Raw genomic sequence first — 26,157 nt, 5'->3', positions numbered from 1 at the left:
TTGGTCATTTGATCTCGCCTGATATTTGAGAAAGCTGATCTATTCATGATGATTATGTAATTAGGTGATTAAAGACAATAACCCCTGTTCCGTCCAAAATTCCAAACAAATTGATCATCCAGATATGGCATGTTCATTGAAAACCCCTCTATAAATATATGTCTGGATAGTCAAAGCAACTGACCCGTTACAAACAACGCCGTCTATTGGTAAATTTTCATGCGAGCCAGGGTTATCAAACGTGGTATGTTTATTTGAAAGGTACAAAGTTCATGTAAGTATGTCATGCCATCCGCTTCAATGGGAAATATTAATGAATAACGCACATTATTTGAATGAAAAAGGTGAAATATTCAAAGTCTTTCCATTATTTAGTATCTGTTTGCTTCACAAAAAGGATCGATACGTCGATGTAGACTCTACATTGTAAAGGAATTCCTTCCAAAACGTTACTAATTTTAGACATGATTTTGACACTGAAGGATTGGAAGTACGGTAATGTATTATCACCCGAGTTTTGGCGAGGATGAGTAAAAATGAAAAATGTGAATTTTCTTACCCATCGCCAAAATTCACACGCTCCCTCTCTCAAAGTCAAAGAGGTATATTAGTATGTTTTTTTAATTAATGAATGAAATGACCAAACTCTGGGTGGGGGGACAAAATAAATTGTTGATTATTTGGGATTTTATTTAAATGTAGATTTGTTTTGTTGGATAATTTTACATCTACAATAAAGCCAGTTCCAATGTAAACACTATCAGAGCCAAGTATTTTAAGGCCGAGTTATCTTAAATTTAAGGCCAACTTTCGCGTAATGAAATAACACATCAAATCGACATCAGTAAAACTCTTTAGCCTTTTGCCTTGGATTATTATCAAACCTGGACATCACCTGTCACAGACTTTGTCAGACACTTGTATATAAACGTTGTGCAATATTTTGTGTCTGGAAACGTCTTTGACAGGTGCCATCCAGACTTGTGGATAACTAAACATTAATAACATTACGTTACCGTACATAAATGTATAAAAAATTATTTTACAGATATCAAGATGGTGACGGATGACGTTCTGAATGTTATTTCCCTAGCTGTATTAACTTCTATAACTATTGGTATGCTTGGTATCTATTTCTTCTGTCCAAGGTTTATTATTGAAACCTGGATGAAGTAAGTATTTTAACATTAATAAGATTTAATTTCAAATCATGAATTAAGCTTGCCTCAAAGTTTTTAAAAAGGTCTAATTATATCCAGGCTTATTTACTATATAATCTGGATTCATACACATGATAGGAGGTATGTGACAAGTGTAGGTAAAGATTCTGAGTCAATCAAAAATGAAAAATTCATTCACGGACCTCAGAATGAGCTTGATCTCTCATGAATTCCAGATATGGCTAATGAAATATGTATAATCTCACACAAGTGTTGCATAAATGGCACGACTCCTGGACCGAGTTTTACTATTGCCATTAATTAGACAGTTTCATATATTACTAAACCCATTCTTTAAAAGAGGGTGTTTGTAAAATTGTATTAAATATGATAATAATGATTTATGCGCTTCATAGAGAAATGGACTCTGGCATCTATTTCTTTTTATACGCCCACATTGAAATGTGGTTGTATATTGCCGTCACCCGCATCCATATGTCTGTTCAGATGACAAAAGGAAAAATATGCGACAACCCTTTTTTGACGAATTAGCTGCTGTAGGCGTTTCATTGCCTGGCAACCTATCTTTATTAATTTATATTGATCAATATAATTTTGTGATTTTAGATTTTTTGTTTGGTGGAGTGGTATGAGTAGAAAGTTTGCCCATATTGATGGTATTACATTATGTTATGGTGAAAAGGGCAGACAATGTGACAGTAAACCAACTATTATCTTTCTACATGGGTTTTCAGCTGATCATTATATGTGGGCACCTATTGCATTGGTATTATTATACACTTTATATCCTTTTTATTTTTAATTTTATGGGGAGGGTAAAGAGAAAAACAAGATTCTTTGATTTTTAACAGGAACAATAAGTTACAATTTGAAACTGCCCTTTTACTCTCCCCTAAAATTTTGAAATACTGAATTTGAGACACCTTCACCACATCTAGAATGATAGTCTAAAGCACAAGAAAGAGATTTTATAGTCTTTTGAATTTGTGAATTATAAAGAGAAATAAGCAAGTAAATATTTTCAAAACTTAAAATTCACTTAAGCCATAACCAAGATGAATTGACCAGAAATTGATAATTTTGTAAGAAAAAAACAAAATTAATGATGACAACCATAAAAATATGTATACAGATATGGCTGAATTTATTTTCAGTATTAATGTAGGTAAGACAGTTTCTTACAAATTATCCACAACTCACAAGGCTCATTAATTACTTCAAGGCAAACAATTTCAACAAATATTTAATTGTTTGGTTGTTTTATTTTTTAAGAGGATGCCTGCTTCATATCATATGATAGCATTAGATCAGCCAGGACATGGTGGCAGTGATGATCCACTTGAATCAGAAGCTATTGGTTACCATAGTCAAGTTAAAAAACTTTACCAAGTAATATTTGTTTTTAATATATATTACAACCTCATTCTACATATCTTGGTCATACCCCATGTTCTATGATTATATGATGATAATCTGTGGTACAATCAGTTGATGATTGATGTAACATCAACAAAGGATAATTACATAAGTAAACTTTTCAAAAGAAATTGTAAAAGCAAAAGTGAGAATTGACCCAATGAGCATAGAACACAGATTATGTAGAATATGGTGGTACTGTAATTTTGTTTATTATATCATTGTATCAGTAAAGAATATTTCTTAAAATACTATACTAAAAAAAATATTGTTTGAAAAAAAAAACCAAGTTATAACATTGAGTTTTGACCTTGTAGAGTGAAATTTAAAATGAAATAACATTAATACATGTAGGGCATGCTTAGACTGTCTACAGTCCTTTTATTTCGTTACTTTATTTTAATTACCCATTTAGCTACATAATTTTAAGGAATGTAGCTTTTGCCCATTGAGTTTACTGTCAAAATTACGCGGTTGGTTTAATTTGCATGACGACAAAAGAGAGAGAAAATGATTAGGTGACACTAGTGGGTTGTCAATGATTATTGTAAAGCCCACTGAAAATATGAATTTTGTTCCTTCAGATCAAGTCCTAGGAGAAAAGGCAATGAAATAACTGGATGCTAATCTATATATAAGACAAACTGATTTTCTCTTATAACTTCAAAAAATATTTGAATGATTTCTCTTTCAGTTTTTACAGCATAAAAATCTTGATATAAAGAACAAACTTCATATTGTTGGTTTATCTATGGGAGGAACTATAGGAGGATTATTTGCAGCAGAATATCCACATTTAGTACATAAATTAACTATATGTTGTCCTTCCAGTAAGTATGTATAATCATCTTTAATTTGAAAGAGAAATAGCCACAAATTAAAGATTTTAAAATACAATAATAGTAATCTCAATATGCCGAACTTGATGCTCTATGGGCAGTTGGGTGGGCAGTCATCTAAAGTGCATCATCATCAGTTTCAATTGTAGCTTTGATCCTATAGATTTTAGTTTTCTGCCTGCAATCTTTTTTTGTTTCCAGTTTTCTCCCATTAATAAAGGGCAATAAACAAAAGCAAAAATTATCATGTAGAATGGATATTGCAATCCTATTCCATTTGCTAAATCTGTTTAGAAGACTAAACATGTTTCTGTACATTCTCGATGTCTTTGTGTTGTCCGCTGTTCCTACAAAGATCTACCGGGACTAAAACATTTTATTGTTTACATGTATTTGAAAAATCACTGGGGTTTGCTTCTTATGATAAAGTAGTTAAAAATATTTTTAGACACGGCCATCGACTGTCTTCATCAACCAAAGTAATGCTAATTTAAAGAAATGATATGTTATTTTGCAATTTTTTCGCCAAAATATCAAATTTCACACGGCTTAATGCACACTAATATGTAATTAGATTGATTATTTAACATTTAATTAAGAAAACAAAATCAAAATACCAACGCTTGTATTCAGTCGGATTTAAAACAAGCCTACCAATAAATTTTCGCAGAAACAAAATGGGAACACAGATCTCTGAAATTTTAATTCCACATATCTTTGTAAATATTGAACGGAATTGAACCATTTTTGGACTGATATTCATCTTAGAGATCCATCCTCCACAGTATTGTAGTTTGCAAGTAATTCCTATACATGTAGCTCTAAAATGATGCATCAATATGTTATGGGTTTATATATAACTCACCGTAACACACTTTAATATCAGAAGTAATATATTATTTACTTGTATTGTATACTAACAAAATTTTAATTTGTTAATAGTGCAGACACCATCTGCTAGTCAATTTGCTGAAAATTTACGACTTGCTGTTGATGAAAAAGGACCAGATGTTGGAATACTAGAGTGTGGACTACTACCTCAAAATCCTTCAGAACTACAAAACATGCTTAAACTTAGTCATTATTATTATACAAGTCTACCTCAACAGGTTAGTGAAAATTATCATATTAGGCTGTAAAAAATTATCATACTACTTTACTTAAACTGGCTAGTGAATATTATCATACTAGTTAATTAAAGTCCCATCATGCCAGAATAAACGGCAATACTATATACCGGAAAACATATGGAAAACAACCGGAAAACACCATTTTATACTGAATACCGGAAAACACCGGAAAAACACTAAATACCGGAAAACATCCTAAATACCGGAAAACACCCTAAATAGGTAACCCGGAGCCTGGTCCTCTGTGTGCGGTTTTGGACCAAGTGAGGGCCGATGAAGGAAGGTCAAGGTCATTACGATGTTCGTTTTACAAATAGCCCCCCCCCCCCCCCAAAAAAAAAAAAAAAAATTCCGATTTTTTTTTCTCCAAAATTTTTTTGACGAAAAAAAATTTGTCACAAAACAAAAAATTCGAATTTTTCCGAAAAATTGGTTTTACAAAAAAACATTCCATAGAAAATAATTTTACAGAGAAAAATACTGGAAAAAAATTTAGAATTTTTTTTTGAGAGAAATTTTGGAGAAGAAATGGTTTAAAAAAATCTTAAAATTCCGATTTTTTTTTCTCCAAAATTTTTTGGACGAAAAAAAATTTCTGTCACAAAACAAAAAATTTGAATTTTTCCGAAAAATTGGTTTAACAAAAAAACATTCCGTAGAAAATAATTTTACAGAGAAAAATACTGGAAAAAAATTTAGAATTTTTTTTTGAGAAATTTTGGAGAAGAAATTGTTAAAAAAATCTGAAAAGAAATTTTTCTTTGACCGTAGGTGATCGCTTGCTTGTATGTTAATGAACTTATTTCATCAGCGCTCACCTGGTCCAAAACCACACACGAGGACCAAACTCCGGATTACTAAATATCGACCGGAAAACTTAGAAGAGTAAACTGTGCCTGAGATTTTTTTAGAGAGCGCGTCGCTCCGGGAGGGATCATCGTCAGAGTGGGACGGGGGTGGAATTGTCCAGTCACGTGACGAACATAGATCTCTCAATCCTCAAGCCATATTATTTCTAGAGTCATTGTCATTAATCACAAATTACGGGATGATATACGAAAATGCAGGTTTACTTTGAAATAGTGCAAATGATACTTTTCCATCTACAATCTTCAGATCAAAGGATGCAAGTTCTTACACAGTGCAGTATAATTTATGCAACAGAACACATCTCGAATATCGATTGTCGGAAAAAACATTTTCTCGGGGACATTTTTTTCCGAATACGCATTCGGTGTAAGTCTTCAGCCACCAGGAAGTGGTTAACATAGTAATGTTTTATTACGATAGTAATTAGTAGTACATAAAACAAATTGGTTGCCGGAGGTTCTCTGGGAGAAAGTAGCCTCATCGGCTAGAGTCCTCTATTTCACAAACAAAAACAACAATTGCTTCCTTAAAAATTTATCGATCAACCCTTTTTACAGACGTCCAGCTTACCACTTCCCGTCAATGTAGTAAGATAGAGTATGTACTTTTCTCATGGACAATTGGGCGAAAGTTGGGGTTTTCTCAAGGAAAACTGGTCAACAAGTGGGGAAAAAAGCTCGAAAGTAATCCAGAAAAAAATCATGTGTGCGGCCCTCGGAATATGATGGAATATGTTGAATATTATTATGATTCAAGTGATTATATTTGATCCTGGAATGAAAGTAAGCTCAGAAACAAGTAGATTTTGAGCCCTTCCAACGAGATGGATAGCTCTTGGAAAGGATAGACACTTTTCAGATTACAGCCTGTCCAAGAATTGTGTGGCATCCATTTTGTTTGGTGATTAGGACTCATAGCGGTTAAACCTGGAACTTCAACTCGAACTATTCAGAGATTTATTAACTCGCTTTTGATGATACTTGCTGTTTTATGATGCGATTTTTTTGTTACCTAGGGAGGAGTTGGCCTAGTCGCGCCTTCCACTAATTCGTACCACCCTGATTCCAGCGTTACTGGTAAGAATCAGGAGACCGGCGCAACCGGCATATAATGGGGCCCTTTGAGGGCAGGCTATTTGTAAAACGAACATCGTAATGACCTTGACCTTCCTTCATCGGCGCTCACTTGGTCCAAAACCGCACACAGAGGACCAGGCTCCGTGTTACCTATTTAGGGTGTTTTCCGGTATTTAGGATGTTTTCCGGTATTTAGGATGTTTTCCGGTATTTAGTGTTTTTCCGGTATTCAGTATAAAATGGTGTTTTCCGGTTGTTTTCCGGTATATAGTATGGCCCCAGAATAAATATTAAATATGGAGTACCGTATATTTCGGTGTATAAGGCGCATGCGTAGATAAGGCGCAGGGCGACTTTGGCAGAGGTGTTTCAGGAAAAAAAAAATATGCGTGGTTTAGGCGCACCCTTTCCCAGCGCGTGTTACATTTGTTTATATTAATTATAACACGCAATTGCATTATTGCATAACCCAACATTTTGATCAACTCTTAACATGTTATGGTCATTTAAAGTTTATATTAGTTTCTATTGACTGGCATATTTGTCTTTACAAATGTAGTAATTATAATTGTGCTATCTTTTTCGTACAAGCTCGTCTATTTAACAGTAAAGTTGTGCCTATTTTTGACTTTTGAAATAATATATGTGGATGATCTGGCTTTTTTGCCTTTTAACTGGCAAGAAAAAACTATCATACTAGTTAATTAAACAGAGCTCTTATATAGTGAAAACTATCATACTAGTTCACTTTAACTGGATAGTGAAAGTTATCATACTAGTTATTTGAACAGGCTAGTGAAAATTATCATACCAGGTTACTTAAATAGGCTTTTGAAAATTATTATAATAGTTTGCTTAAAGAGAATTATCATATTTGTTTCCTTAAACTGACCAGTGAGATATTAGTTTACTTAAACTGGCTGGTGAAAATTATCATACTCTAGTTTACTTAAACTGGCTAGTGAGAATTATCATACTAGTTTACTTAAACTGGCTAGGGCAAATAAAATCATCATGCTAACTTACTCAAACAGAAATGCATGTTAAAGCTATCAGAATGTGGAAGGAATAAATATAAAATAATATTTTAATATGTATCAAAAAGATATTTCTAAAAGATTTGTTATCTGCTAATCTTTGCTTGATTAATATTTATACTGAATTTAAAGGATAATGTTATTTATTCTTCAGATTTTACAAGGAGCTGCAGATATGCGGAAGCAGAGAAATGTATTTTTTCTGAAATGTAAGTTATGGTTACTGATTTTAAACAAACATGACTTAATTATTTCATGCTTTCTCTGGAATCTTATGCAGTAATGTTTCTACTTGTACAAATGTAGGTGTTACAATATATGAGAACATGATTTTAGTGACAAACACCACATAAGCATTTAAAATTATAGAAATTAATATTTTAATTAATAAGGACTGATTATTCATAATATTAAATATGCAAATAAAGGAGTATGTTCTTTCTTAGAAAAATTCCAATATTCAGTAAGAAATGGATGAAAAACAAAATTGATAACTGTAAAAGGATAGAAGCCTGCACTTTATCATTGTATAAAAAAAAGTGTAGGACATTTTCGCTTGTATTTCAGTATTTCGTAAAATAGCTGAAACTCCATCTACATTAGTAGATAATATACATCGTATCGATACACCAGTACAACTTATTTGGGGTAGAGAAGACAGTGTAAGTGAAAGCTTTCTAAATATCCATAGAAAATATATATATAACTACCTTCACATTAGTGTAGACCAGGGATGTTATTTCAAAATTTTGCTCGTTGGGCATTTTTGGTTGGGGTTAATAGAAGCCAAAATTAGATCACCAGTGGTCATTCCCTTTAATAGACTTCATCTACACTCAGTACAGTCAATATATGTTGGAAGTTTGAATATTATTCACTATATCTTGATGTCTGATTGGGCATATTCCTAGTCGGATGTTTGCAAAATTGTGTAGGACATGATGGAAATATAGAGACGAAGTAGCATCCCTGGTGTAGCATGCTGTATTTAATCAAACTGGAATTTTCATTTTCCTGACAATTGGCCATCCTGATCTCTAATACCCACATTTGAATCTCTGTACTGAGAGATGTAAAACTTTCAAGGTACTTTTTTGTTCTCTATACTTATTTAGTAAAAAAAAAATATCTTACTGATGTTGTGTGTGTTATTGTTTATTGTCCCCCGCCTTTCGAAGAAAGCAGGGGACTATTAAAATGGGTTCGTCCGTCTGTCTGTCTGTCCGTCTGTCTGTCCTTCTGTCTGTCCGTCTGTCTGTCCGTCACACTTTTTGGGACACAATAACTCTCTTCCTAATTGAGCTAGAATGTTCAAACTTGGTGTATGTGTTTATTAGGTCAATGCCTTGATGGAGTTCGAAGATGAGCATTTTCCGCTTAGGGTAAGCAGAGATAAGCAATTTGATTGGTTGATGCTTTGGGACACGATAACTTTTAATTGAGCTAGAATGTTCAAACTTGGTGTATGTGTTTATTAGGTCAATGCCTTGATGGAGTTCGAAGATGAGCATTTTCCGCTTAGGGTAAGCAGAGATAAGCAATTTGATTGGTTGATACTTTGGGGCACGATAACTCTCTTCCTAATTGAGCTAGAATGTTCAAACTTGGTGTATGTGTTGATTAGGTCAATGCCTTGATGGAGTTCGAAGATGAGCATTTTCAGCTTAGGGTAAGCAGAGATAAGCAATTTGATTGGTTGATGCTTTGGGACACGATAACTTTAGTTCTAATTAAGTGAGATTGATGAAACTTGGTGTATAGTTTCATTACAGTAATACCTTGACTAAGTTTGATAATGAGCATTTTCTGCTCAGGGTAAGCATAGCGATACGCAATTTGATTGGTCGAGACTTTGGAAAACAATAACTCTCCTACTTTGATTGTCCCCCGCCTTTCGAAGAAAGCAGGGAACTATTAAAATGGGTTCGTCCGTCTGTCTGTTTGTCTGTCTGTCCGTTCCGCTTATGGTAAGCAGAGATAAACAATTTGATTGGTTGATCTTCGAATTGAGTAAATGTTCATGCTTATTGTCCCCCGCCTTTCGAAGAAAGCAGGGAACTATTAAAATGGGTTCGTCCGTCTGTCTGTTTGTCTGTCCGTTCCGCTTAGGGTAAGCAGAGATAAACAATTTGATTGGTTGATGCTTTGGGACACTATAACTTTAGTTCTAATTAAGTGAGAGTGATGAAACTTGGTGTATAGTTTCATTACAGTAATACCTTGACTAAGATCGATAATGAGCATTTTCTGCTCAGATTAAGCAGAGCGATAAGCAATTTGATTTGCTGAGACTTTGGAACACAATAACTCTCTAATTATTTTCCTATTTCGACGGGGGACATCAGCCTCACTGTTGGCTTGTTCAAATTGATCCTCATCTAAGGTGCTAACAAGGATGTGTGGGTGAAGTCCTGCAGATGGAGGGGAAAATGACATTGTATATTGGTCTACAGCCTCAACACCGTTTTACCGCGTTAGTCTGATTATGAGATGTTGATAAGAAATTAGACACACCCTTCCATTTTTCCATCCATTACAATTTCTTTATGTATTATGTTCAAAAATAATTGCTTTTAAGGATTGAATGAAATCTTTTTCATTTTTTTTTTTTAGATTATTGATATATCAGGATTAGATGTATTAAAAGACAAACTAGTCAATTGTAAGAGTGTAGATGTTATACCATGTTGTGGACATGCCATTCCTTTAGATCAACCCAAAATATTTACAGAACTTATATTAGGATTTCACAAGTTTCACTTAGATTGAAGTATCCTGGATTTGTGGTTAAGAGTTTTTGTATCACATATTTAAAAATGATTAATTTCATTGTTATATAATGTAGTAGTGGGTTTTATGCAAGCAGCAGTAAATTAAAAGTCATTTTACCTGAACATTTAAATGAGCAATATTTTTTTTTTTTTTTTGTTTTCTAGATCTTTCATTTCTTGAGTTTAATTATTAAATTCAGGGTAATTTGATTCATTGAGGAGACAATTTCATGGATTTTGGTAAAGTTGATATTCCATGGTTTTAATATATCTCTGGAACAAAATGTGTGTATGGTTTTAAGTATTCTCAGAAACACATCATCCTGAGATTTACATAGCAAAATATTTGTTTTAACTGTATAAAAGTAATTCAGAATATGATAACTGAGTAGTAGTATGAACCGGGCAATTATTTCAAATACGCATTGAATCTTTAACATGACAATATAATACTCTTATCATCTATTTTAAGAGGTATTAGTAGAAGTATTTATTTTAAGAGGTACCAATAGAGGTATTTTACTTACTCTACTTGACTAGAGTACCGGTACTATAAAAATGCCTGTAATGCAACACATGTTGTTTTGCTTATAAATCAGTCAGAATCAGTGCAGTAAACTTATGCCAAATCAGTATGCTTACTATAGAGACCATGTTGAACCAACTACGTCATTACAGTTTTAATTAAAAAAAAATAATTTCTCACTTACAAAAACATTTTTGCTTGTGTTACAGAGGGGATTATATTATGAATATATATATTTAAAATTTATGGAAACCTTGTTAAAAATTGATGGTCTTCCCCTTTTAGTTAATTATTGCTGAGTGTGTTATAAAGTTTATAAATATTACTGAGACCTTTATACTGCGATTGCTGCAAAGGGGGGGGGGGGGGGATAATATATAAGGTTCACACGGGTGTTGTCTCAATTCTTGGGTATATTTTCGCGACCATGAAATCATGACAACTATTTTAGAACAATTTTGTATACCAAATCTGATGTATATATATTCGCCATTATCATCATTGTGTATATTCATGAAATAATGTAGATATGGTCAGTCAGACATTGATTAGATTTTCCCCATCCCCAGCAAATCAAATAATAGTGTAAATCATATAGCTAAAAGCTTTGTTCACTTTATTAAAGTTTGTATTATTAAAGTGTTGGTACTTTGTGTACTCTCTGTTTTGTATTGTCTATTAAACACTTATAAGATAATCAATATTAATAACTTGAACCAAGTATAGAACATACAAGTTTGTACAGTGTAAAACCAAAAATGAAACCTCGAACAATCCAGATTAAATATTGAATTCAACATTTTGCAAAATATTTTGGTTCGAAAATATTTAGTTCTATTTAATTTAAGTTGTGGCAATATTTTGATGTCAATCTGCCATCTTTTATCTCCCTAAGACAAAAAATAATGGTGCTATCTTTTTCATAAAGCTGGCCCATTTTTCATCAAGTTCTTTCTGTTTTACCAAGATGTGCTTAATTATATAATTACAACAGTCTTTACATTAAAAAAATACATATTTTGAACTTTTGGTATTAATTTAATTAATTTTACTACATATTTTGGATTACAATATGCCAAAATATAAAAGATATCTAACTAAGAATCAATGGTATGTGTAATGTACATCAATGTTATTGATAAGATAAAATAACCTTGATATAAGTATCTGTTTATAAAATTTCAGCCGACAAAGAATCGAATGTGGTACAGGTAATCACATTATTTTTCAGTAAGTATTTATGTCAGATACCCCCAAATTTCTTTATTAATAGGATATATCATATTTAAAGATGGGGAACAATAATTTATAACTTGATGGACATGATATAATAAGGAGGTACTAGCCTACTGAATATCTTATTTTGTAAATAGAGTGAAATGTATTTTAATTATATTGTAAATATATTTTTTTATGTTTAATTGTATTATTTGATTATTATGAACATGTCTTTCATATTTTGTCTTATATGACATATTTTTGCATTTGATTATATTTTATATATGTACAGTATTATCGTTGTTTACACTAGGTCACATATACTGTTAGGTTTTTAGTATAAACTATAGGTTTTAAATGCTCATAAATCATTCTTTTTTAGAAAATGAAAATCATTTATAATTTTCTCTATAAATAAGCTCAATTCCAGTAGCTCATTGATCCTATATGGTGGCCAGAATCCAAAATGATGGCAGCAATTGGCACAAAAAGTATTCTTTCAATACCAATAACAATATATACCTGTCATATGTCGTTTCAGGGGTTTTGGGGGACACAGAACATAAATATGCCATTTCCAAGCTGATAGGACTAATGGGAATGTAGATAGCATAAAAAAGTTGAGCATTTTCATGACTACTTCAGACATACATATGTAATAACAACAACCATAAATTGTTCCAGACATCAATGTGTCTTATACTAATAATACATTATAATGCACTATATAATAATGTATTTCGCTGTATGATATGGGAATCTCAGAAAACACACGTCAAGATTCTGAGTGTTTTGAGTTGTCTTGACACTTGATTTCTAAGATTTCCATATCATACAGCGAAATACATTATTATATAGTGCATTATAATGTGTTATTAAACATCGTCAACATTGTTCCCCAAGAAATGATCACGGATCTGGGGGTTGTGCTCCTGACTAATATTAAGTTTCTCCTCAGTATGTACAGTTTGGCACAAATCTTAAGTTTTAATTTAAAGAATCTCTCTTATGATTAACAATGCACAGGAAGTGTGCTTTCACAATCTTACACAGAACGCAGCTAGGATTTTACCTTTATCAGTATCAAAATTCCTACTTATTTCAACGTAAAATTAGTGTATTGAATATAGCATTGCTCTACATGTTATTTTAATGTATTAAATGAATATATTTTATTAATATATTGTGTGTATATTGTTCATATTTATTAAATATTTAATGCAGCAGTTGCCCGATTCTTTGTTTACCAATGCTTACCGGTACTCTTGGATTCCATTCCCCTGGACTCTTTGTTTTAGACATATATAATTATTCACCGACTTTCGAAGAAAGCAGGGTATTATTAAAATGGGTCCATCCATCTGTCCGTTACACTTTTTGGGACACAATAACTCTCCTTCTAACTGAGGTAGAATGTTCAAACTTTTGGTAGCTGTTTATAAGGTGAATGCCTGGATAGTGTTTGATCATGCACATTTTCCACTAAGACTAAGCCCACATAAGCAATTTGGTTGGTTGAGAATTTGAAACACGATAATTTTGGTTCTAATTGGGTAAGAGTGATGAAACTCAGAGCATAGATCCATTATATCAATAACTTAATGATGAGAATTGACCAATAGTTTAATGATGAGAATTTTCTGCTTAGACTATGTGGCGATAAGCATTTTGATTGGTCAAGACTTGTGAACATAACTCTCACTGTGTGTCAATCTGATTAAAACACAGATCCTATTTCGTTTCGGTTTTATAGTTGAAATTTTCGTTTTACTTGTCTTTACTACACTAGGATCAGGAAGAGTTGTTATCATTGACATGTTCTGGATGGTGTGAGGGATTAGCCAAATAAACAGTCTGTTATGGTGAGTTCTTGGCCTTTTTATGCACGGAACTGTGGGTAAACCACTAGAAACATCAACGCTGATTGATTAATCAATGTCTGACGTCACAGGGTCAAAAGCCGTTCATTTGACCCCTAACGTGAACTCCCACTATAACTGGTCAGATCTTCATGTAGTGTAGGCCATCGAAGTATAAAAAAAACGAAACAAAATATACATCTGTATTTTAATCAGATTGACTTTGTGCAGATGTTCATTAGGTAAATGTCTTGACTGAGTTCAATGAGTAACATTATTCCCTAAAGCTAAGCAGAGCTAAGCAATTTCATTGGTCGATGCTTTGGGATACGATAACTTGGATTCTAACTGATGGAGAGTGAACATTTTCTGCTTAGACAAAGTATAATCAGTTTGATTGCTCAATACTTTTCAAAAAGAAAAATGTGACATTAATTAATTAGTATGTGTCATCTATTTATTTTGGGATGGCGGCGGGGGACATCAGCCTCACTATTGGCTTGTTTAAAATCAATATCGATCTTAGATGCAGTTATATGCAGTTATCGATCAATAATAATAAATTCTGAAAACTCTACCGATTACCAACCCTAGCCCCTGACCAAATAACATCTGATTTCCAGTCCTACTCAGGACCCAATTGTATATCATCTGACAAAATGTCACCTTTGTCCCTGAAAATGGAAATGTGGATTGAATTCTCAGTTTGTTTTTATTACTTTATTTCAGTTTGTCATATTCAAAATTATATATTTATTCATGTAAATAATTTAGTTATATCACAGTTTATATATTAATCATATGATAACAAACAGTTATACATTATAGGACACTGGCCTCAAAAATGTGATAATGCCAAAGTTTGTAATATTGGACTAATTAATTCCTAGTCATTATTGGCTGAACATTAATACATGTATTCCAAACCAGTCTAATCTTGCCCTGATTCATAATCTTTATAATATACTGGTAAACAACAATCTGATTAAAACGCAGATCCTATTTCGTTTCATTTTTTATAGTTCAAAATTTTGTTTTACTTGTCTTTACAACACTATGTGGAAGAGTTGTTATGATGTGATGAATTAGCCAATGAAACGGTCTGTTACGGCAAGTTCTTGGCGTGTTGTGCACAGAACTGTGGGTAAACCACGAGAAACGTCAACACTGGTTGATTAATCAATGTCTGATGTCATAGGGTCAAAAGCCACTCATATGACCCCTGACGTGACCTCCCAGTACAACTGATCAGATCTTCATGTAGTAGAGGCCATCAAAAGAATAAAAAAAACGAAACAAAATATAGATCTGTATTTGAATCAGATTAGGTATACAAGAAGTCAAATCCAAAGGATGAATGGGACAATTTTTGCAAACATTGTATTAAGTGTTCTGGAAGGGGTTGTTTTTCCTAATCAAAAGGCTGTAGCACCAAACATACATCTTGAATGATTCATAGGTTTAACATTTGTCCATTTGTTTGTTGAAGGATCATAAGTTTCACAGGTATTCAATACTTTTCTAGCTCCACCATAACTTGATGAATATGATTTACCTGAAGAAAGAATAAAAATGATACTGGTTAATAGAAAGGATAAAAATGATACTGGTTAATAGAATATACATGTACAATCAATCCCTACACAAAAGTGGCCTCAATGCAAATGTTTGTACATTCAAACAAATTTTGGTCTTTGAAATTCCAATTATGATGGGTTCTTTTATGTGCATACCAATGCGTACATGGGACCTCAGCTTTCTGTCCTATTCAAACGACTAGATACTGTCCTTGCCAGGCCTTTCATCCTGCACCACTGACAAGGGGGTTACCGCACTTGAAAATCTTTGAGGAACTTTCTCGAACAACACCGGAAATGTAACACGAGACCTCTTGGTTAGCGAGCCAGTGTTTCACTCAATGAGCCACCTTGGGTTCTATGATTAACGAAACTGGTGAAAATATTCTATACAAGTTATTAAAATATCAGTAAAAATTAAATAAATTAAGTTGTTGGCATCTAAAAACATATAACAGCCACAACATTCCACTTTCTGCCAGCAATAGCACTTTCTAGATTTTTCACAAAGCACAGATGATGTCAGAACTTGGAAAATCATAATACTGTCAATATCTATAAATACTTCAAATTAAATTACCTACCTCCCATCACATATATCATATTAGCGGTGACAACTGCTTTTAAATGACTTCTCTCTTTATTCATACAACTGATATATGTCCATTGATCCACCTGTGGATTATATCTCTCTACAGTATTAACGCGTCTGGTATTGAATCCACCCAATGCATATATACAACCACCTAAAATAGTAGAAAACAACACAGTATAACTACATTATCAATTTTAGAGAGTAACCAAGCACAAAAAAAACCCAGTACGAAACGAGAAGCAAAAGAGAAACTAGATAGTGGACTTTCTAAATGAGAATGTATTAAGATAATTAATACCCCTTAGTAAGTGGAATGTCTACACAGGACCTCGGTTGTCCCGGCCTGGCCCTATGTCCTGCATGACAAGGGGGAACCATGACGAAAAATCCAGATGAAATTTCTCTGCCAACAATGGGATTGAACATGAGACCTCCAACATAGCAAGCAAATGTCTTACTCAATGAGCCACTGCCCCCCCCCCCCCCTTAAAAGTACACCTATGAAACCTGAAAGAGATTGTAAAAATGCAGATCTTTGTCATTCGTTAAGAGTTATCCCCCTTTAGTCTTCACAAAAATCAAAATTTCATAATCAAAATATAATATTTAAACTCTAATTAGAGTTAACCTTCAAAATCAAAGTTAAAAATCACATTGTAGACTATCCTACAGCATAGAAAAAGTAACTCAACATGCTAAACATTTAGTGAGAATATAAATGCATACAATGATATAAAAGGGTGAAAACATTGTATCTCAAGTTGCCCCAACAGGCCAACCTAACATCCTTCCAACAAATCTGAATAAACATCACTCTGGCAACATATCTATTAATATTGGTTCAAAGGAAACAAAAGTTGCACATATTTAAATCTGCAAATTCTAGGTACTCCTGCAAATTCCCCTTGGTGTAAACTTTATTGAACAAATCCTACCTACGGTTATGTAGTTTAGTTAAAAATGCTTAATTATTCTGAATCTTTGAAATTCATCAAACAGTTTAGGAAAGGAAGTAAAGACATGACTAAATGTTTATGCTGGATAGACAGAAGTCACTACATGATATTAGGCCTTTGGGTAAATTCTAATTCATCTAACTATCTTTTTTTACATGACTTACCAAGTTCCACAACATCAAACATTGACCTTGGTTCCAGCATGCTCGCTCTTTTTATCCATGTCTCACCATTGAATAAAGACACATCAGCAATGGGGTAAATTTCTAACTGAGAATGCTGCAAATCACCACCTAGTACAAATAAATTATTATCACACATAATAGAGCTATAGTGGGAATTCTTCCCTTCCTGAAAATGGCCAACAGACGGTAATGTCACAGCTTTATTACAGGACATTTCACCATCTACTAACATCAACTGCAAACTATAGACTGATTTATCAGTAATAATGAATATTGAATTCTTTTTAGCACTCACAACGATGTTTCCACACTTTTGCAAGCACTCCTGAAAGAGTTGAAGAGTTTCTTCAGGGAAAAAATGTGTAGCATCTTTCCATTTGTCATGTAAAGGATCATACTCTAGAACGGACATATTTTCTTCATTTCTGTCAATTTGTCGTGATATGAGTTCAAACGCTGTAACAAACATACGACCATGGAAATTTAAAATCTGAGCCCCAGATGCTAATGTTGGTAGATCTGCTACTTTATCCCAAGTATCTTCAATAATATTGTATCTTTCTACAGATTTTAATCTGGGACATAATGGTCTGAAAAATATAATAAGGTATTCACTAAATACAAAATTTCAACAAAAATTGTTATGTAAACGTCACAAATTACTGAAAAGTGTTATTAGATGTTCTAGAAAGAGCAAGCATATCCAGTCTCAAAATATTTATATCAAAGTATTATAGGGTTGTAAAACATTACTGAAAATGTTTTTTTTATAAAATTTTGTCATATATTAACGATTACCACACATCTCTTGATCTTTGTTTACCAGACAAGCTAGAAAGAATGGTCATAACCGTACCTATTCATAACGAAACTTAACACAATGTTAATGCTTTGTATGTGTTACGAAATATTGTTATTAACTAACAGAGAAGTAGTTATATCCATATACACCTTGTGTTGTGTTTTATTGTGAATAGTTAATCATACTACTAGATGTAATTTAAAGAATTAATAACTGTACTACTTGACAAAATGCAAAATCTGTGCCCGACATGTACTTATCCCTGAAACATTCTGAGTTTGTGCCCAACAATGTAACAGGTGACTTATTTCCAGCCTCGTTTTCTTCAAGGTATCTAATTTTCTTGCAATTAGCCCATGGGGAACTTGTTTTTAAACATACATTATGTGAGAGCTAAATCTGGCTATTGCAAGTCTTTATTTAGGCTTCAGATGTTATAGAAATTATTAATTAGGCCTTTATTTACATGACAAGCTCAAAATCAACTCTGTAGACCATCGGATGGCTTGGAATATTGGATACAGCTTGGATTTACCGTTAGTCACTGACGTCACTACCGGAGACTGGTGATGAAAGGCCTGCTAAGCGAGGGTACCATAGTCATTGAGAATGTTACTTGATAATCAAGAATATATGGGGATGGAGTTATCATCTGTCAATCAAACGATCGGCAATTCTCGTAGACGGTGCAGACACAGTTGATGCCTATTTCTAGTCCAAACTTCCAACGGTGACAACCCTGTTCAGAATAAAGTAATTTGACTGAAATTTTCACATATTTTCTTTTTTTGTCATCTATTTTTGAATTATTATAGCAAGAATGGCCAACTCTTTATTAAACTCTTAATGTATCTTTAACTTTTGTCAGTTACCTAACACTTTTTCCCAGCTCCCATCCCACCTAGAAGATCCTACCTGTTACTTGTATAATTTTGTTTTTCAACTTACCCTGTTCTTGACTGTAAAAATCCACCAATAACAAAAACAGACTGTATCGGTTTTCTTTCTTCTTGTTTATCTGTTTCTAACTGATTCTTAATTTGACTCTGTAAATCTGCAGAATAAAGCACATTGTTTCTGAAAATTTCAACCAAATTTACATTTCAGTTCCTGATGCAAAATATACTGATGGGCATCCAATTACATCATATTTTTCAGTGTTCACACCAATAAATTTGGTCTTCAGACAAGTTTCTCTTGAGCTGGTTCAGTGTGACTGGTTGATTCTAATTCTAAAGACCAATCAAAACCCTTGAAACAGAAATTTCCTGAGAACTGATAAACAAACTGGAAGCTAAAAATTTTGATTGAAGGGAAGATTATTGTTATGCTGATATCTTAGACATAAATGTGATTTCCATACACTTGTGGGAGCCAAAGTGGCTCAGTGATTGAGGCGCTGGGTCACTAACTTAAAATTCAAAGGGTTGATCCCTGTGTTGGCCGAGAAACGTCCTTAGGATTTATTGGCGTGGTTTCCCCATGTATAATAATAATAATAATAATAAAAACTTTATTTAATGAGGCAACGTATTTAGTTTGCAAAAAAACAAAAGATAGGTTGCCAGGCAACAAAACATACGACCACAGCAGCTAAATCGTCCGAGCGGTCGTCAAGGGTTGTCACGTATTTATTCCTTTGTAGGTAATTGGGAGCCTTTACAAGACAGTTCCATACAGATCAGATTATAAATTTTGTCGTTTGAGGGTTTACAAGGTTCTACAAACTGAAGCAAGGGTCTTAACTCTGGAAGTAATCTACAGAAATTATTGAAATTTGACAGGCTTTTTCGTTTTATTAATTTAAATAATGCATATAAATTTCATACAGATCACATTTGTCATTCAAACGTTCACAATCGCCATAACTCTAGAAATTATGGACGGAAATTGCTGAAATTCAATAGACCTGTTTCACAAATTTAAATGATGCATATAAATTTCATACATATCGGATGATAACTATTATCAATCGAGCATAAACAAGGTTTAACAAAGTGAAACAAGAGCAATAACTCTAGAAATAATTATCGTAAATTGCTGAAATTCAATAGGCTTTTTCGTTTCACTAACTTTTGACGTGAGAGCGTTCACAAGGATCAATAAAGTGAAACAAGGGCCATAACTCTAGACGTAATAAATGGGAATTGCTGAAATTCAATAGGCTTCTTCGTTTCAGCAATCTAAATAATGCATATAAATTTCAGAAAGATAGGATTATACATTTTGACTTGAGAGCGTTCACAAGGATCAATAAAGTGAAACAAGGGCCATAACTCTAGACCTTATAAACGGAAATTGCCGAAATTCAATAGGCTTCTTCGTTTCAGTAACCTAAATAATGCATATAAATTTCAGAAAGATCGGATGACAACTTTTGACGAGACAGCGTTCACAAGGATCAATAAAGTGAAACAAGGGCCATAACTCTAGACGTAATAAACGGAAATTGCCGAAATTCAATAGGCTTCTTCGTTTCAGTAATCTTAATAATGCATATAAATTTCACAAAGATCGAATGATAACTTTTGTCGTTAGAGCGTTCACAAGGTTCAATAAAGTGAAACAAGGGCCATAACTCTAAACGTAATAAATGGAAATTGCTGAAATTCAATAGGCTTCTTCGATCGAATGATAACTTTTGTTGTTAGAGCGTTCACAAGGTTCAATAAAGTGAAACAAGGGCCATAACTCTAAACGTAATAAATAGAAATTGCTGAAATTCAATCGGCTTCTTCGATTCACTAATTTAAATAATGCATGTAAATTTCAGAAAGATCGGATGATAACTTTTGGGGACGGACGGACCGACAGACAGACGGACGGGGGCGACGGCAATATACGTCCACATTTCAATGTGGACGTATAAAAAACTAATCTTCCATAGGTCCCTCCTAAGCTACAAAGACATATATACATGTAATATCAGGATAAATTTAAAATCATTAGAAATGCAATAGCATTTTAAAGTGGGTAGTTTGATAAGTCACTCCCAAACTCCCAAACTACAAAACATATACATTATACAAGTAGAATATAGGAAGAACACTATAATTACACACAAAATAAAATAGAATGCAGTTGCAAGTTAAAAATAATAAGTATGTCATCAGTTGAATATTATGGTTCCTTCAGTGCAAAATAAATGAGTTTTCAGTTTGATCTTAAAATTTTCAACATTTTTACACATCTTTATATCAAAAGGCAGATTGTTCCATAAAAGACATGCAGAATGATGAAAAGTATGTTTCATGGATTCCGTTTTGCATTTTTGAAGAAAAAGAGATTTACTGGTCTGTGAACGAAGCAAGATATCCGTTTTGGAAACATGAGATTTTTCAATAAAATAAGAATTTAGATAAAGTGGAGTATTAAATGTAATAATTTTGAATGATAAGACAATTTTATTGTAAAGAATCCTCTGTGTAAGGGTAAGCCAAATAAAGAGGAGGGCCTGGCAAAGAAAAGCACCTAGTCGAGAAGAAAAATCGAGGTCCTTGTACACCTTGTCATGCACATAAATAGTACTTTGTGAGAAATGTCATTTCAATTTATGAATCTATCAAAATAAATTATAATCACTTTATCTTGCAAGAGCTTACACAGTAAATGTTTACTTTACCTTCATTATCTTTAAATAGTGAAGATCTGAATAAATTTTGTATAACAGATTCTTTAACATACTTGAATCTAACATGTGAAAATAGCAATGGTGTGTGTATAAGGCGTGATTCTGAGCTTTTTTCTAACCAATGCACTACAGCATTAACAACAGTTTCTTCTCCATTAAAACCTAAAATACAATCACAATTTTTATCAGTACATAAAAAATATCAGACATCAATTTTCCTTTATATTGAAAATATCTGATTAATTTATAATACCGGTAGTAACAAAAGGACATGTTGACTTTACCAAATCCAAACAATAGAAATAATCTATGGAGGAGTCATCCAGATTGACCAGATGTTGAACTTATTGAACTTATTAAAATTATTGAAATAAAATTAGTCTCGAAATAACCTAGTTTGTGTCGTGTGGGCATTAAACTCCATTTCGCTCTCTCTATCTCTCATTCAAAAGGCAAATACATGTAAATGGGTATGTGGAAGCTGAGTGAATATATATTCAACATTTTTTTGCCCTATGTGACTATTGTGACATCTCATGGGGCACGCTTGGTTATCAAAAGTTCCCTTTCCCTACCAGTCTTCTAATTGTACCTATTTATTTGAATGAGGTATGAAGCAAGGACTACCAATTTAGTCTGGTGTTTTATCTCTTTCCTTATGTACTTTCCAAAAACAGCACTTACCCAAACAAAGATTGTCAAATTTTAAAATCTTTAATAAACTTTGGAATGGTAAAGATGAGAATTCTGTTGATTGACATATAGTAGGAAATCGTAACTTAATTAATTGTATACATTTATCATATAATTCTTTACAGTTGTAGGTTTCTCCAAAATTCATCATTCCTAAAAAAAATTTTAAAAATCAGTACAGAAAATGCCATATTGCACCATTCAATCAATGTAATAGCCTGTTCAGATGCGATTGTTAAACCAGTTTAACTTGCATGTCTTAATGCAAAGGTGGGGCAAATAAATCAGTTTAAAAAATCCAGCTCTGTATCTGTCTTCGAGAAGGCTTTTCTTAAAAACGGTATTATCTTGGCTGTCTGAAGCAGTTGGCTTAAAATTGCTGTATGTGGGTATGTGCAGTAAGCTGTCTTTCTGGAAAGTTAACAACATGTGTCGATGCTTAATCAACTCTTAACTGTTAACCAACAAGGTCAAAATAGTTAAATTGTTTTGGCTTGGGGTAGGTGTGCATGCAGCACTATTCTGTTTTAAAATCACAGGCAATTTCAAACAAGAGTTATATATTATATAGAAGAGTGTATTTAATAATAACAAATCTAAAATTAATCCTTTGCTTATAAAACTGAAGAGACAACGTTTATCACTCTTAATATTTTCAGTGTTTATTCTTTTTTTTATATTTTCATTGTTTAGCCTTTTTCATATTATGTGTTTTTAATTATATATTCAAGTTTTACCTAAGCAGTTACTAGCATCGATGGCTTCCTCTAGGTAAGAGCAACACAGAGATTTAATTTCCTCCATCTGTAGTAAATCTGCTGCTACTAGTACATTCTGTACATTATCAGTTGTTACTGTAATTACAATACATTCTGTACATTATCAGTTGTTATTGTAATTACAATACATTCTGTACATTATCAGTTGTTACTGTAATTACAATACATTCTGTACATTAATGCAATAATGATATACATGTATTGACTTGTTTCAAGTTTTAGTTTGAGTTTATGTTAAGTAATAGAGGTATTGCACAGGTGGCCCAGTCATGATGTTGATGTTGGTCTAAAATGTTTCTCAACCTAGTCAGTGACGCAGGATGGAGAGGGCCTGGCAAGGGATAGTGTTTAGTCATTTCGGACTTTATACCATAAACACAACTTACATGACAGTAATCCTGTATACATATATTCTAACAGTGTATTAACACCATCGTATGACAAACCATCTAAATTAATTGTCTCTTGTCGATGTTCCTCATACCAGTGTGAAAACATAGCATCAAAATAATCACTGTTTATAGCTAAAATAGTTCGATGTGTTAAGATTTCTCGTCCCTCGACCTGCAAAATATACAATTTATATAACTGATCTTTTGACAAGAGACTTGTTAATAGAAACATGTTTGGAGCATAAGGACATAACATAGTGACTAAAGGTTCCAAGCTAAAATAGAGACAAGAGTCTCTTAGCACAGATATACGAACTTAGCTACAGGCATGTAGAAATACAGCAAGAGAAGAGACCTCTCAGGACAAAGAGAAAACATACAACCAGCATGTAGATCAGCATTACGGACAATTTATAATTAGTAGCCTGTAATTACCAGCATGTAGAGACAATCTATTAGCGAGAGATAAGGGGAATTTAACGAACACTCAACACGAACTAGGTCATTTACTTTCGCGTAGGGCTCTTTAGCAATGGGAGGAAACCTGAGGACCCACAGACTCAATGACAGACCTTATGTTCTAATGCACACGTTTTAACCGTTCGGCCACCCAACCCCTTCCTACGATGAGTTTAATAAGAGGTACTTTGTACATTAAATAATATCTTAAAAGCGTGTTCAGCATGTAGAGACAAATGGTAGATTAGCCCACAGAAACTTAATGTTCCAGCATGTATAAAGAAAAAAGGTTACACAGAGCACACAGGGAAAATATATTACAAGCAAGAGCTAGAATAGATATAACTATTGATCTTTCTTGGTATACATACATGTATGTAAGCTATATAATACTAACCATAAGTTTAACATCACACAACTGTTTGTTGATCCATAACTTTGTAAGTTTAGCCATTGATTTGTTATTGTGGGTCTTGGAGGTAAATTTCTTTCCTGAATCATCTTCATTTTCTTTCACTAGATAGTGCTTTCTACAATAGAATTCACAAATATTTTCTTTATCACATATAAAAATATATAAAATAACCTCTTACCAGTCACCTTGGAATTGTGGTGACGGGAGTGATATCAAAAGTCAAAGTCTGCTGATCTACTAGTGTACAATAGTCCAAAGAACAAGCATGCCAAGTTTCATTTAAATTGTACATGAATTGGTGCCGAATAATATTGCCACGGAACCAGTACCTGTTTTAAATTGAAAACTGAAGCCTAGACTATTAATAAGATCTATATTTTAATTAGACTGCAGCACAAAATATTACCTCCAATCCATTTTCCCCCTTATATTCATACACACACAAACCATAGGGTTGGTGTTGATTGAGATTTAGGAAAATAAATACTATCTAACTGTAGGCCTATTGTCTTGAATAATTGATATTCAGAACTTAATAGTTATTTGATCAAGATCCAAGTTTTCCTTTCGGCTAAGCTGCTGTGTTGTCATATTTCTACAATTTGCATAGATTAATATCATTGTTGGATCTAGATAAAATCCAATATGTTTATCCATATCAGTAGGAATACGTTTGGGTAACCAAATAGTCTAATGCCATGGAGAAAGACAGAATCACTTTTTTTTTAGAAATAAAATAAAATGAAATGGGGTTTAACGTCCTACTGTTCTGCTCCTATGCTGGGCTAATGAAGACGGGCATACGCCATATACTCAGTGTGCTATGAGGGAAATTTTTTAGAGAGAGCACTATGCCGTCTATGCTGTTGCAACGGGTTTTCGTCAGTCGCTATTTCCCCCTCCACATTTGATAAAATAATCATGATAATCATTTTCACTCACTTCAGAGACGTCATTGCTAAATATTTGGGACAGCAGATATTATCTAATGATTCTTAACCTTTCCTGACATGTTTTTGTTTATTATACTTCAGGGGCATTAACTCTAATCTCTGTGGTAAATTCGGGCGTTTAGCTTCTAGATACGATCCATGATGAAATAAAATGTTGTGTAGGGAATGCTTTAATGTGTTTTGGGGAGGTTCGGCCGCTTTATATAAATGAGTGTTTTTGAGATTACTAACCCTGACCCTAACCTTTTTAAGAGGGGCAATAGGTATATTGGATCCAAATTCAATCTCCTAAAAAGGGTATTTACTTAGTTCATTGTGTAGCGCATTTCAGAATTTTTTTTTTTTTTTAAATTTTTAGTATCAAATAACGTTAAAAAACACTTTCAGATTTCCACTGAAACTCCCAACAATTAATGAGCTGAAGCCAATGACGTACAATTTATTTAAATTCCAATTTGTTTAATTGAGGGGGGCTGCCAATTTGCTATTTTATTGGTAAGATATGAATTTGGAATTTGGAATTTGGAATTCGCATTTGGAATTTGGAATTTGGAATTTGGAATTTTAGAATTTGGAATGAGCCTTCTGGGCTTTCGTACTATCGGCATCGCTGAACATGGTAATGCACGGACCTTTTCTGTTTTTCTTTCGTGTTCACTTATCTAGTGGCAGTCAATTCTTGTTATGAATTGTCAGATATCCTCTCACAATCTCACACAACAACTTTTGGTCTTCGAAGGAATTATTAGTGAACAGAAATTCGCCTGTATATCCATTATTACTCGTCACATCAGTCA

General features: G+C 33.2%; 2 protein-coding genes across 5 annotated transcripts; one reads left to right on the top strand and one right to left on the bottom strand.

Annotated features, from left to right (window-relative positions):
* Positions 1-149: 149 nt before the first annotated feature.
* On the top strand, positions 150-13,282 carry LOC126828337 (monoacylglycerol lipase ABHD6). Of its 2 annotated transcripts, none has more exons than XM_050558037.2 (9): positions 150-274; positions 1,049-1,172; positions 1,788-1,947; positions 2,454-2,570; positions 3,292-3,427; positions 4,379-4,545; positions 7,704-7,758; positions 8,117-8,211; positions 10,163-13,282. In XM_050558037.2, exons 2-9 carry the CDS (start codon positions 1,057-1,059, stop codon positions 10,316-10,318), a joined length of 1,002 nt encoding a protein of 333 aa, XP_050413994.1. In that variant the 5' UTR covers positions 150-274; positions 1,049-1,056; the 3' UTR covers positions 10,319-13,282. The 2 variants fall into 2 exon arrangements, with proteins under 2 accessions (XP_050413994.1, XP_050413993.1); XM_050558036.2 differs by lacking the exon at positions 150-274 and adding an exon at positions 291-344.
* A 1,346-nt stretch (positions 13,283-14,628) lies between these two features.
* LOC126827817 (kelch-like protein 12) lies at positions 14,629-25,525 on the bottom strand. 3 transcript variants are annotated; one of them, XM_050557377.2, is made up of 10 exons: positions 25,350-25,469; positions 24,390-24,522; positions 23,528-23,705; positions 23,100-23,216; positions 22,354-22,515; positions 21,661-21,831; positions 18,987-19,092; positions 17,216-17,826; positions 16,085-16,246; positions 14,629-15,478 (listed from the first exon to the last, which is right to left on the bottom strand). In XM_050557377.2, the coding sequence occupies exons 1-10, from the start codon at positions 25,361-25,363 to the stop codon at positions 15,339-15,341; spliced, it is 1,794 nt and encodes a 597-aa protein (XP_050413334.1). In that variant the 5' UTR covers positions 25,364-25,469; the 3' UTR covers positions 14,629-15,338. The 3 variants fall into 3 exon arrangements, 2 of the variants coding, with proteins under 2 accessions (XP_050413334.1, XP_050413336.1); XR_008788880.1 differs by lacking the exon at positions 14,629-15,478 and having other exon boundaries at positions 16,107-16,246; positions 17,216-17,344; positions 17,532-17,826; positions 25,350-25,525; XM_050557379.2 differs by lacking the exons at positions 18,987-19,092; positions 21,661-21,831; positions 22,354-22,515; ... (2 more) ...; positions 24,390-24,522; positions 25,350-25,469 and adding an exon at positions 18,505-18,945.
* Between the last annotated feature and the right edge of the window lie 632 nt (positions 25,526-26,157).

Source organism: Patella vulgata, chromosome 7, assembly GCF_932274485.2.
Source record: "Patella vulgata chromosome 7, xgPatVulg1.2, whole genome shotgun sequence".
In the NCBI taxonomy this organism is placed as follows: domain Eukaryota; kingdom Metazoa; phylum Mollusca; class Gastropoda; family Patellidae; genus Patella; species Patella vulgata.
The sequence above is the reverse complement of the archived record's forward strand: the minus strand, read 5'-3'. Positions and strand labels throughout refer to the sequence as shown.

Bases quoted from the DNA above. Each gene is read 5' to 3' on its own strand.
- LOC126827817 (XM_050557377.2), bottom strand. The intron at 22,516-23,099 runs GTAAAACTTGAA...AATTTTTTTTAG, and splicing joins CGATGCTAGTAACTGCTTAG to GAATGATGAATTTTGGAGAA. The intron at 15,479-16,084 runs GTAGGTAATTTA...TTCTTTCTTCAG, and splicing joins TATGATATATGTGATGGGAG to GTAAATCATATTCATCAAGT.
- LOC126828337 (XM_050558036.2), top strand. From the start codon at position 314: ATGAATAACGCACATTATTTGAATGAAAAAG. The intron at 1,948-2,453 runs GTATTATTATAC...TTATTTTTTAAG, and splicing joins TGTGGGCACCTATTGCATTG to AGGATGCCTGCTTCATATCA. The intron at 8,212-10,162 runs GTAAGTGAAAGC...TTTTTTTTTTAG, and splicing joins TTTGGGGTAGAGAAGACAGT to ATTATTGATATATCAGGATT.